Here is a 12,570-nt window from a genome sequence, read left to right on the forward strand (position 1 = left end):
TGTGAGTTATTGTTCAACACAAGACATATAACATGATAAGTGTGAGTTATTGTTAGACATATAACATGATAAGTGTGAGTTATTGTTCAACACAAGACATATAACATGATAAGTGTGAGTTATTGTTAGACATATAACATGATAAGTGTGAGTTATTGTTCAACACAAGACATATCCCACTAAATTTGTGAGTTTTAGTTTAACACTGGACATATCCCACTAGATTTGTGAGTTTTAGTTTAACACTGGACATATCCCACTAAATTTATGAGTTTTAGTTTAACACTGGACATATCCCTAGAAAAGTGAGTTATTCACATGACATATAACATGATAAGTGTGAGTTATTGTTCAACACAAGACATATCCCAGTAATCAAATAACAGCTTTTCACACTACTAAAAGCAGGTTACTAGCTGTTCCAACGATATTCATCTCAGGCCTCAGTTTCCTCATTCAGAAGTTGAGGTCTGGGATAAATGTAGTTAGACCAATTAATATCCCACTACATTTTGGCTATTATTAAGTTGATACACGATATATCCACCTATATTATGCACCGTTGTTTAAGACATGACATACCCTACTAGAAGTGTCGAATATTATTAAAATATGACAAAGTCCATTAAGTGTGTGAACATCTATATATAACAGTTCACTGGGGATTTGTACTTTAATTTGAAATGTTAGATGTCATGGACTATGACATAAAACTTGACATTATTCTATTTAAACTTAAATTATTGTTTTACATAATGTGTTTCTAGTTAGTAATACAGACTATAAATCATAATAACAAATTTCTTTACAAATTCTTATTATTTTTTAGACCAGTACATTTTCAAGAAGAAATTAGGGCCAGTATTTAAGGCTAAACATACCCCACAGCGAGCCAGTCTCCAGTCGGGCAGTAGCCCAAGGAAAATATTTGTGATGTAAAGTCATGTTGCTGTAGCTGGCGACCCTATAATGAAGATGCAATCTGAGTGTCACATATAGATATTATATTAAAACAACGAAAAACATGAAAACTCATGATACTGAAATTTTACCTAGATACAAAACAAAATTTATCCTGCCATGGACCAAGAACCTTTAAATAATTATTTATTTTAATGCTTCTAAAATTTAGTTTCGTTATTGTCTGTTTGTAGTTAAGCACAAAGCTACACAAAGAGGCTATCTGTGCTCTGCCCACCAGGGTATTGACACAAGAATTCTAGCGTTAAGTCCGCAGACATACCGCTGTTCCACTGGGGGGGGGGGGGCAACTACTAACTGGGGGGCTTCTTATTGTCATGGAGTCCTAAAAACCCAAGTCATTAGGTGTTATATGAAAATATAACTTAAGGTTTTTAGGAACTTATACATTTATTTACATGCATTTGACATTAAAGTATTACATATTACTTCATGAATCGGGTCACACATTAAGGTACTCATTACTTTCAAGTCATTAAACAATGTAAGATTTTTGGGTCATAGGTTCAAAATTATTTATTTTTTATAGTAACAATGTCTTGCAGTTACGTAAATACACTGTGGAATTTAAAAACACTTACTTCTTACAGTTCCTAAAGACTTTAGTGTTAAGCCTACCTTATAGAGAATAAACGTGCTTATTTTTCTACAGTACAAACACCTTAGTATTATAATTCACACACAGAAGTAGAAGTTATTTCTAATGTTACAGATTTTTAGTATTATTGCAGAGTTAAAAGGTGACTTACTTTTCCCAGAGTCTTAGTACTGTAAACCGTAGATTTTATGCTACAATAAAAAAGTATTTGATATTTTTTACTTGAACAGATAACACCCTATTCAACACATAGGCTAAATGACTGGTTCAGAGGTCCCAATGATCAGGTATAGCCTTTCTAAATTTAGAACTGTTGACCATCGGAAGAGCAACCAAACAGTAGTACTACACACACGGTTACTTTTAAACAAATATTGGGATTGACTGTCATACTTATAAACCATTACAGCTGAAAGTGCAGAGAATATTTAGTGGCATATCTTGGCTCGAACCCTGGATTTTTTAATTTGGAGCCCAGCCCTCTAACCACTAGGTCATGATTGACTCCAATGAAAAGGTTCTTACTTCTCTAAGATCCCAGGATCTTACAGTGTTGTCTAGTCCACCAGTCCACAGCTTAGTTCCATCACTAGATATGTCTATGCAACTAGCCCCATCAGTGTGGCCCTGGAATTGCCTGAAATAGCCAGAATGTACTGTAATAAACCATTTAAAGTTTTTAAACTGTCAGTTATTTGACATATGAAAATCTTAAATGAATAGAAAAAGAAAATGATCGCTAAATATATAATTTTATGTTTTAGACAACATTGTTGATTCTCAAGTTGTATTTTATCTGTGATCATCTAGTATACAGTGTAAAAAAAAAACGTTTCTTTATCAGTCGTTTCATATTGCAATAGTGTCAAAATACTTTAAATTCATTTTATGGTATACCTTGAATTACACAATATGCTCAAGTCACTTGACGGTTTAGTTAATCTACTCGGATTAGTGAAATGTGAAAGTATTTAAGAACCCACCTTACTAAAGCCTGGTTGTGAAGGTCCCAGACAGCGATGTTTCCATCACTGCAACAGCTGAAACACACCTTGGCATCAGGACTGATGGCGAGAGCATAGCAAGCTGGAGCACTTGAAGTTAGCTCGGCCTTAATCCGGGGGGTGGGCTGGATGAAGTGCAAACAGTTCATTACGTCTTATTAATAGGTAAAATAGTCAGTGTTATATTGTCTTAAAAAACCTCGTTGGAAGGCCTAATAGGAACTATGTTTACCCTGGCCTAATAGGAACTATGTTTACCCAGGCCTAATAGGAACTATGTTTACCCTGGCCTAATAAAAGCAATGTTTACCCAGGCCTAATAGGAACTATGTTTACCCTGGCCTAATAGGAACTATGTTTACCTTGGCCTAATAGGAACTATGTTTACCCAGGCCTAATAGGAACTATGTTTACCCTGGCCTAATAGGAACTATGTTTACCCAGGCCTAATAGGAACTATGTTTACCCAGGCATAATAGGAACTATGTTTACCCAGGCCTAATAGGAACTATGTTTACCCAGGCATAATAGGAACTATGTTTACCCAGGCCTAATAGGAACTATGTTTACCCTGTTGTTTTAAGAAGGAAATATCTAAAAACCAAGTTAATGATCAAACGATTAAGGAGGCATGGCCTTACAATACTGATTATACCACCCACTAATCTAAAAATAACTTATAGAGAAAACGGTTAAGGACTGAATTCTAATTATATACTAATATTAGCACAACGTAATATAATGCAATATGAACCTTAATGTAGATTTGATTTAGATGTTACTATAATGTTTTTGTAATGTTATACCACCAAAAGATATAGTTTGGTGCATTATTTTATAGAATAGTGACGTTTAGAATCCTGAAGGATATATTATTAATGAGAACACAATCTATAATCTCAGTAACAGTAACCTATATACACCAGAGTTTTTATGGTGGTTACATATATATATATATTAGGGTTTTTATGGCATGTTTCTTGATTAAAATGACTCCATAATAGCAGGGAAGTGATGTGTTGTGGCATATTTCTTGATTAAAATGACTTCATAATAGCAAGGAAGTGACGTGTTATATATATTAGTCAAGGAAGAAACATGGAAATCAGACTTACTTCTGTTTCACAAAAAATTAGACCAGGAAACACGTGTTTCTAAAATCATGATTTATGTTAGGTACACAGGTATGCTAAAACAAGATTTATGTTAGGTACACAGGTATGTTAAAACAAGATTTATGTTAGGTACACAGGTATGTTAAAACAAGATTTATGTTAGGTACACAGGTATGTTAAAACAAGATTTATGTTAGGTACACGGGTATGCTAAAACAAGATTTATGTTAGGTACACAGGTATGTTAAAACAAGATTTATGTTAGGTACACAGGTATGTTAAAACAAGATTTATGTTAGGTACACAGGTATGTTAAAACAAGATTTATGTTAGGTACACAGGTATGTTAAAACAAGATTTATGTTAGGTACACAGGTATGCTAAAAAGCAGTATCTGAGTACTAAGAATTCATTACCTGATGGTATAAGAAGTCATAAAAATTAACTTACAATTGTTCAAGTTTATGTCACACTTTATACAATTATATAAAAAGCCTACACATCAAAATCCCGAATACAGATACAACTATAAACAAGAGGAACGGACACTTAGTCGAGAGCATATCTTCGCCACGCAGCGTTGATCATATTCAGCCCTACAAAAAAAACAAAAAAAAACACGAAAATCTGTCAAGTTTCATCAAAATCTGATCATTTTCGCTGGGTTATAGAGGGAAAATAGTGTGAAAAATCGGTCCTCATGTTAACATATAGCGATTTTTTTTATATTTTCGTGACCTTAACCAAAAAAAACTAAACGCTTCTAATTTGGGTCATAGTCCAAACTCATACCAACTTCTGTCCAAATCTATTCAGCCGTTTTCAGCTGACCTTCTTTACAAAAGTATCAAACAACGCCTCAAATCTCAGACACTGTTAGCGCTGCCTTCTTAATAACAATATCAAACAACGTCCCAAATGTCAGGCACTGTTAGTGCTGATCTTCTTTACAACAATATCAAACAACGTCCTAAATCTCAGACACTTCTAGTGCTAACCTTCTTTACAATAATATCAAACAACGCCCCATATCTCAGACACTTCTAGTGCTGTCTTTATTTACAGCAATATCAAACAACGCCCCATATCTTAGACACTTCTAGTGCAGATCCTCTTTACAGCAATATTAAACAACGCCTCAAATTTCAGGCACTGCTAGTGCTGACCTGCTTTAGAACAATACATACTTGTAAAGTATTAGTACAGTCTTAAATTCTACACACTTACTGCTCCTAAATCCCAGATACATATTGTGCTGGCCTCTCCTCCCACGACAAGTGTCCTGGTGTCAGGCAACAGCTTGCACGAACGTATATAACTGTCTCTTTGCTGATAAAAAAAAAGTACCTCAATGTTAGAAAAACTTATTTTTAACACAAAGGCAACATATTCACACAGACATTGTTTATATAAAATGAATCTAATAAATAAAACGATCTAGCAAAGGACACTGGAACATTAGAAGTTACAATAAAAACAATTTATAAATTATTAGCCAATGCATAACAGTATTCTTTTTGAATCTACCAATCACATTTAGCCTTAGACACACACCTCCTTTCTTACAAGCTTAAGTGTCAAACATTTTGTTTATACAAGACAGGCACGTGCAAATCATCTCATCTTCAATTGACCAGATGTTACAGTGTTTAATGTATTAAAGCTGCAGTTTGTGTTTATTAAAGCTTACCAGATGTTTGGTAATTTGTACACAGTTAAATTTCTATCATAGTTCACAGCCTGTTTCTATTTTAGTTGGACTTGAAAGATGACTTTTTTTTTTAAAGCATGTCACCTTCATTATTACACACACTTATAACATGTCAGCTAAAATTCTTAGCTCCCATTTTTTTTATAGCTAAGTTAGTTATCTGTTATCACTGAAAATACTGCGCTATTCCCACATCCGAATATTCTATCATCCTAAAATTTCATCTTCCCATCCTCTCCATGTTTATAAGAAGATGGAGAGCTTTCACTTAAAATTCCGTGCTTTCACTAGTGTAGACCCTGAATCCACTCTCCTGTGGTGTGCTTGAGAACGTCTTCACTTTGTATTTTTACCTTTTTATCAGTGATAATGTTAAGTGTTTTTCGACTTTGCGCAACGTGATTGTTAAATAGGAACTTAGTTTCAAGGTTATGTATCTGATTTAATCCATTCACTTTGCAAATTGCAACTTTTAATTCGTTCTTGCCGGCTGGAACTCTTGGTTATTAACTGATCTTCTATAGTAGTTATCTGTATCTGTGCAATGCTCTTGTCCGGGAATGTCACAAATGTAAAGACTTATATTTTACATACATATTCGTATACTTTAAACGTGTTAGTGGCTGTCTTTTGTAATAGATTACTACTCTCTGCTCCCGTTATTGGTACACTATTACACATAATGTAGATTCCACAACCTGTGATCCAACGTCACCGTCACTTTGCATTTAACTGATTGCTGGAGAATCCATGCGTTACCAAAACGTTACGCACGCCAATTTGGCAAACAAACAAATACGGGCGATAACTACACTACTGAAGTTCTGAGAAATAAACTATAATGACACTTCAAAATCACTTCGTTTTACTTACTGTATGTTTATTGGATGAATTTTATACAAACGCTTTACGGCTCTAGAATTAGACCTGGCATGGCCAGGTGGTTAGGGCGCTCGACTCGCAATCTGCGGGTCGAGGGTTTGAATCCCAGTCTCACCAAACATGCTCGCCCTTTCAGCCGTGGGGACGTTACAATGTGACGGTCAATCCCACTATTCATTGGTAAAAGATTACCCCAAGAGGTGGCGGTGGGTGGTGATGACTAGCTCCTTCCTTCTAGGCTTACACTGCTAAATTAGAAACGGCTAGCGCAGATAACCCTCGTGTAGCTTTGTGCGAAATTCAAAAAAATACAAATAAACTAGAATAATATCTTTTAATTTGGCAAATAAAAAATTTCTATTTCCTTATGTATGTTGGCATGATGGCTGATGACGGGGAAGGTACTTGAGAAGAGACATGTAATAAGTTGTATATACTTAAAATCACAAATATTTATATTACTTTTTACGTAAGTAGATTCAGATCTTTCAAACCAAAAAAAAAAACACTTTAATTTACGATACAGCCTGACTGGCAAATGGATATTGTTTCGTGGGCACAGATTAGATAGCCCATTGTGTAGCTTTGTGCTTAGCAGAAACCAAGCAAACAAATATTTAAAAAAATGGAGAGTTTTTATTGTTTTTGGCATGCTCTGATGGTTTGTTTGTTTTTGTTGAATCATGCGCTAATCATCCCTAATAGTGATAGACTAGAGATAAAACAGATAGTCAATTCCAACCACCACCAACTAACTCTTGGGCTACTCTTTAGCAACGAAAAGTGGTATTAACCGTACTTTATAACGCCTCCAAGGCTGAAAGAACGATCATGTTCGGTAACAGAATACGAAACAGATTGCAAGTGGAGATCCCTAACCACCAGGCCGAGTAAGGCCTGTTTTAATGTACTTGATAACAACGCCAATCTTTCAGTTAATACAGTGCATTCAAATATATATACACAGCGTGTACGTGTGTAAATGTTCATATGGAAGTTATTAACTCATTTAAATATTCTCCCATTTGCCTCTACTGCTACTGAAAATCATTTGTCAACAACGTCATAAACGGAAGATAAGCCTAAATCACACTCATACTTACCAAACAATCAAGCTGAGAATAAGGAGTTTTACTAGCGGGTTGGCTAATATCCCAAACCTTAACACAGCCCTGAAAAATAACATAGTATTTTAAAAAGGAAATCATTAATTTTATTATGTTAACAATCAATCAATCTTATCGTAAAAACTACAGAAAAATTACAATGTTGAAGCCGTGGAGATGAATCTTTAAAACCAGGTATTACTAAACTTACACCATAAACAACTTTGTATTGTAATTAAATCATTATATGTAACATAATCTCTATAATAAAAGAAACATTTATCTGATTATAAGGATTACGCATGTGCATGTTATCATGAGTGAATTTTGTTTTTTCACAGTTTGGTCAGATTTATTTTCCTACAATATAAACGAAGTTACTTTTTTCTCCAGTATATGTCACTTAACTTCCCCATATGCTGGTATAAACGAAGTTACCATTTTTTTAACATAGGCATTTTCAGGTTGTTTATATTTCGTCCAATATAAAGCTAGTCTGCCTTCACAAACGTATTTAGTGGACTTATATTTAATCGAACATAAACTTAGTCTACTTACATTTAATCGAACATAAACTTAGTCTACTTACATTTAATCAAACATAACCTTAGTCTACTTATATTTAATCGAACATAACCTTAGTGTACTTATATTTAATCGAACATAACCTTAGTCTACTTATATTTAATAAGATATAAACTTAGTCTACTTACAATTAATCAAACATAAACTTAGTCTACTTACATTTAATCAAACATAAACTTTGTCTACTTATATTTAATCGAACATAAACTTAGTCTACTTATATTTAATCGAACATAAACTTAGTCTACTTACAATTAATCAAACATAAACTTAGTCTACTTATATTTAATCAAACATAAACTTTGTCTACTTATATTTAATCGAACATAACCTTAGTCTACTTATATTTAATCGAACATAAACTTAGTCTACTTACAATTAATCAAACATAAACTTAGTCTACTTATATTTAATCAAACATAAACTTTGTCTACTTATATTTAATCGAACATAAACTTAGTCTACTTATATTTAATCAAACATAGTCTACTTATATTTAATAAAATATAAACTTTCATCCACAACATAAACGTATTTAGTCTAATTTCTCCACTTACACAGATGTATTTAACGTACTTACCTTTCCCCCAGTGTAGACGTATTTGGTTGGACTGCTTATGGTAACAGCACAAACAACTTCCCCATGACTGAGTGTATTAATTTGACGGGCATGTCGAGGAATTCCCGGACCAATCAGAGCATCAGGTGGGAAAGGAACGGGCTGCATCTGCCCTTCTGCACTGACGTGGAAAGAATAAGCTCTGAAAATAACCTAAAAGTTAATATGAAGCCGGTCTGTCTATGTCGTTTATGTAAATTAAGTACTTGTGTTATAGTTGTATTTAAAAAATGTTGCACTATGCTTGTAACTTCTCAGCCTGCTTTATTTAAGAGTTCTTTTAAACGTAGGGCATTTCGTATAACTGATTCATTGTCTCGTATCGTTTCCAAGAGTGATCTAATTTCACAATCTTGTATTATACAAAACAGTATCTAAATACAAATGACCGACAGAAAAATATTTACTAAATAATCAACTAGAAGGGGGAAAAAAAATAAACGGTTAAATCGATTAGAAGTTTTGATGAATATCTAATATTCAATTCTTAAACTTTATTACGTATTCACTAATATTAATAATTTATTAATTTCATCAATTATATAATATCGTGGAGGTTAACTAGCCTCGTGGCTTGAAATAAATCGTTTATACATATATATATATTCATATTTCGTTTTTGTACTGAACAACATATGAATATAATATTCTGCTTTTTGCATATTTACCAAGGAGACTGTATATCTTGAATAAAAAAAATCTATCTCAAATACCATTATCGGATCAAGCTAACATAAGCACATTAATAATGCAAACATTTTTAGATATGCTAACTTTTAGTAGTTTGGTAGCGTCGTGATACATTTTTCATAACATCGAGTTTTTCAACAACACTGTAGCCTGAGTTAGTAATGCTGCATTCGTTTTCAGTTTCGGCATTATGAATCTAAAAATGTTATACTGATCTTCTGAATATTTATTTCAAGTCTATCTTATCTACAGCTGGAGGTTGAGACGTCTCTAATATAAATCACAGAATGAAACATTACTCTAAACAAAATTACATATTCTGTTTTTGTTTTCGAACAAGCGGTTTATTTTGCTAGATTTACTATGAACAATTACATGTACCGTGTTCAGAGACAAGCATTCGTTTATTCATGATTTGTTGTTTTTTTTTACAGTACATGACAGGCTTTGAAATCAAGGAAAGGTAATTCGTGATATATATTTAAACCTGAATTGTGTCAATAAATGAGATGGTTTTTATAATATTTAAACCTGAATTGTGTCAATAAATGAGATGGTTTTTATAATATTTAAACCTGAACTGTGTCAATAAATGAGATGGTTTTTATAATATTTAAACCTGAATTATGTCAATAAATGAGATGGTTTTTATAATATTTAAACCTGAACTGTGTCAATAAATGAGACGGTTTTTATAAATTGAGTGAAAAGTTAAATGTAACAGCAAATATGATAACATCTCAAAAATACGTAATAACTGATCTACAAACGTTGTTTGACACTTAAAACCTAAACGTGAACATATTTCTAGTTTAATGTTACACTCACAACCTAGATTGTGTCTACTGAATGTCTTTGTAGAGTTTAATGTTACACTCACAACCTAGATTGTGTCTACTGAACGTCTTTGTAGAGGTTAATGTTACACTCACAACCTAGATTGTGTCTACTGAACGTCTTTGTAGAGGTTAATGTTACACTCACAACCTAGATTGTGTCTACTGAACGTCTTTGTAGAGTTTAATGTTACACTCACAACCTAGATTGTGTCTACTGAACGTCTTTGTAGAGGTTGATGTTACACTCACAATCTAGATTGTGTCTACTGAACGTCTTTGTAGAGTTTAATGCTACACTCGCAACCTAAGATTGTGTCTACTGAACGTCTTTGTAGAGGTTGATGTTACACTCACAACCTAGATTGTGTCTACTGAACGTCTTTGTAGAGGTTAATGTTACACTCACAACCTAGATTGCGTCTACTGAACGTCTTTGTAGAGGTTAATGTTACACTCACAACCTAGATTGCGTCTACTGAACGTCTTTGAAGAGTTTAACAGTAGATTCAGAACTCTGGCTTGTATCTAATGAGCTGTTATGTAGAATGAAGATGATAACGACAGTAAACATATCGAATATAAAAAACAGAGTGAAGATATTAGAGTATATGCTGAGGTAAATAGTATATAGTGAAGTGAGGAATATATATGCTTAAATAAAAAGGATAGGTAATGAAGAAAACGTCATAAGCAACATGATAAGAAGGGTATACCCCAAAGTACAAAAGGCAAACTGAAGTAAGAAGAATTTAAACTGAAATAAGGATGACATAAACTCAAATACGGATCAGCTACACTTAAGTAAAGATGAAATACACTGAATTAAGGATGACATACGCTGTAGTAAGGATGACACACTGAAGTAAAGATGAAATACACTGAATTAAGGATGACATACGCTGTAGTAAGGATGACACACTGAAGTCAAGATGACATAAACTGAAGTGAGAAGGACTACACTGATGTAATGATGACATACGCTGTAGTAAGGATGACACACTGAAGTCAAGATGACATAAACTGAAGTGAGAAGGACTACACTGATGTAATGATGACAGGAACTGAAGTATGGATGACATACACGGAGGTAAGAAGGATGTAAACTGAAGTAAGCATGACATGAACTGGAGTAAGGATGACATACACGGAAGTAAGAAGGGTGTAAACTGAAGTAAGGATGACATGAACTGGAGTAAGGATGGCATAACTGAAGTAAGAATGGAATAAAATGAAATGAGAAGGATATACACTGAAGTAAGAATGACATACACTGAAGTAAGAATGACATAAAACAAGTAAGAATGACATACACGAGAGTAAGAAGGATGTAAACTGAAGTAAGGATGACATGAACTGGAGTAAAAATGACATACACTGAAGTAAGAATGGCATACACTGAAGTAAGAATGACATACACTGAAGTAAGAATGGAATAAAATGAAATGAGAAGGATATACACTGAAGTAAGAAGAATACAGTAATGTGAGGAGGGAATCCAAAGTGTATGCTAAAGCAGAAGATTAACGTACGGTTTTCCTCCTGCTATTGAGCCGAATCCTGGTGGCCTGATAGACTGGTGCGAGTCATATCCAACCTGGAGAAAAATGTTTCAACAATTATGCTTTGATAAAAATTCCAAATATTTTTGAGATATAATACTATCATAAAAGAGCCTTAAGCCTTATTTATTGGTTACTTCCTTTATTATAAACAAACAATTTCAATGATCAACTGAACACGTTGTTTACGTACTGGTAGAATGAAGGTAAGAAAGAAAACATAAATTTTAATCGTAATGACACTGTAGCATAACTAAAATAGATTTTTTGTTTGTGGCATGATTGGACTTTATACTTAGTAAGTAGCGACGTGTTGTCATAATTATTGAGACACATAAAAAATAATTAGTCTGCTTTTCAAAACAATACTTAATAAATAACCCTTAAGGAAGAACACGGATCAAATATACTCGTTGAAAGGCGTACAGTTTTCTTTTTAATGTACAATGATTATGTAACAATGTCATCTGCATGAACTATACGATTCAAGGAAAATTACAGGCAGAATCTTTCATTAATTTATAAAATACATATATCGTAAACATGATAAATCTGAGTAACTTGAAAGATAGCGCCTTTGAAGACAAAAATAATGACTTTCGTGTGAGTTGAAATTGTATTATATTTTAAAACAGAACCTTCCTATTGATGTTTTTTTTTTAATCCAAAAAAAACGAGAATAAGATTTGGTGTGGTTTTGTGACTACTCTTCAGTTATCTTGAAAAAATATCCCCGTCCCACCAAACATGCTCGCCCTTTCAGCCGTGGGGGCGTTATAATGTGACGGTCAATCCCATTATTCGTTGGTAAAAGAGTAGCCCAAGAGTTGGCGGCGTAGTGTTGTGACTACTCTTCAGTTATCTTGAAAAAATATCCCCGT

The 12,570-nt window shown here is 33.5% G+C and overlaps 1 protein-coding gene across 1 annotated transcript in view; it reads right to left on the reverse strand.

The window, feature by feature from the left end:
* The window catches only part of LOC106470352 (protein groucho-1-like), a gene marked incomplete at its 5' end in the record, with an annotated part of 56,017 nt that overhangs the window by 3,317 nt on the left and 40,130 nt on the right, over window positions 1-12,570 (reverse strand). The window contains 7 exons of the mRNA XM_013930904.2: window positions 882-964; window positions 2,105-2,216; window positions 2,563-2,708; window positions 4,926-5,027; window positions 7,395-7,463; window positions 8,563-8,743; window positions 11,660-11,724. Of these exons, the coding sequence (XP_013786358.2) occupies window positions 882-964; window positions 2,105-2,216; window positions 2,563-2,708; window positions 4,926-5,027; window positions 7,395-7,463; window positions 8,563-8,743; window positions 11,660-11,724 (758 nt within the window). The remainder of the gene's footprint in view (window positions 1-881; window positions 965-2,104; window positions 2,217-2,562; window positions 2,709-4,925; window positions 5,028-7,394; window positions 7,464-8,562; window positions 8,744-11,659; window positions 11,725-12,570) is intronic.

Source organism: Limulus polyphemus, unplaced genomic scaffold (assembly GCF_000517525.1).
Source record: "Limulus polyphemus unplaced genomic scaffold, Limulus_polyphemus-2.1.2 Scaffold3958, whole genome shotgun sequence".
In the NCBI taxonomy this organism is placed as follows: domain Eukaryota; kingdom Metazoa; phylum Arthropoda; class Merostomata; order Xiphosura; family Limulidae; genus Limulus; species Limulus polyphemus.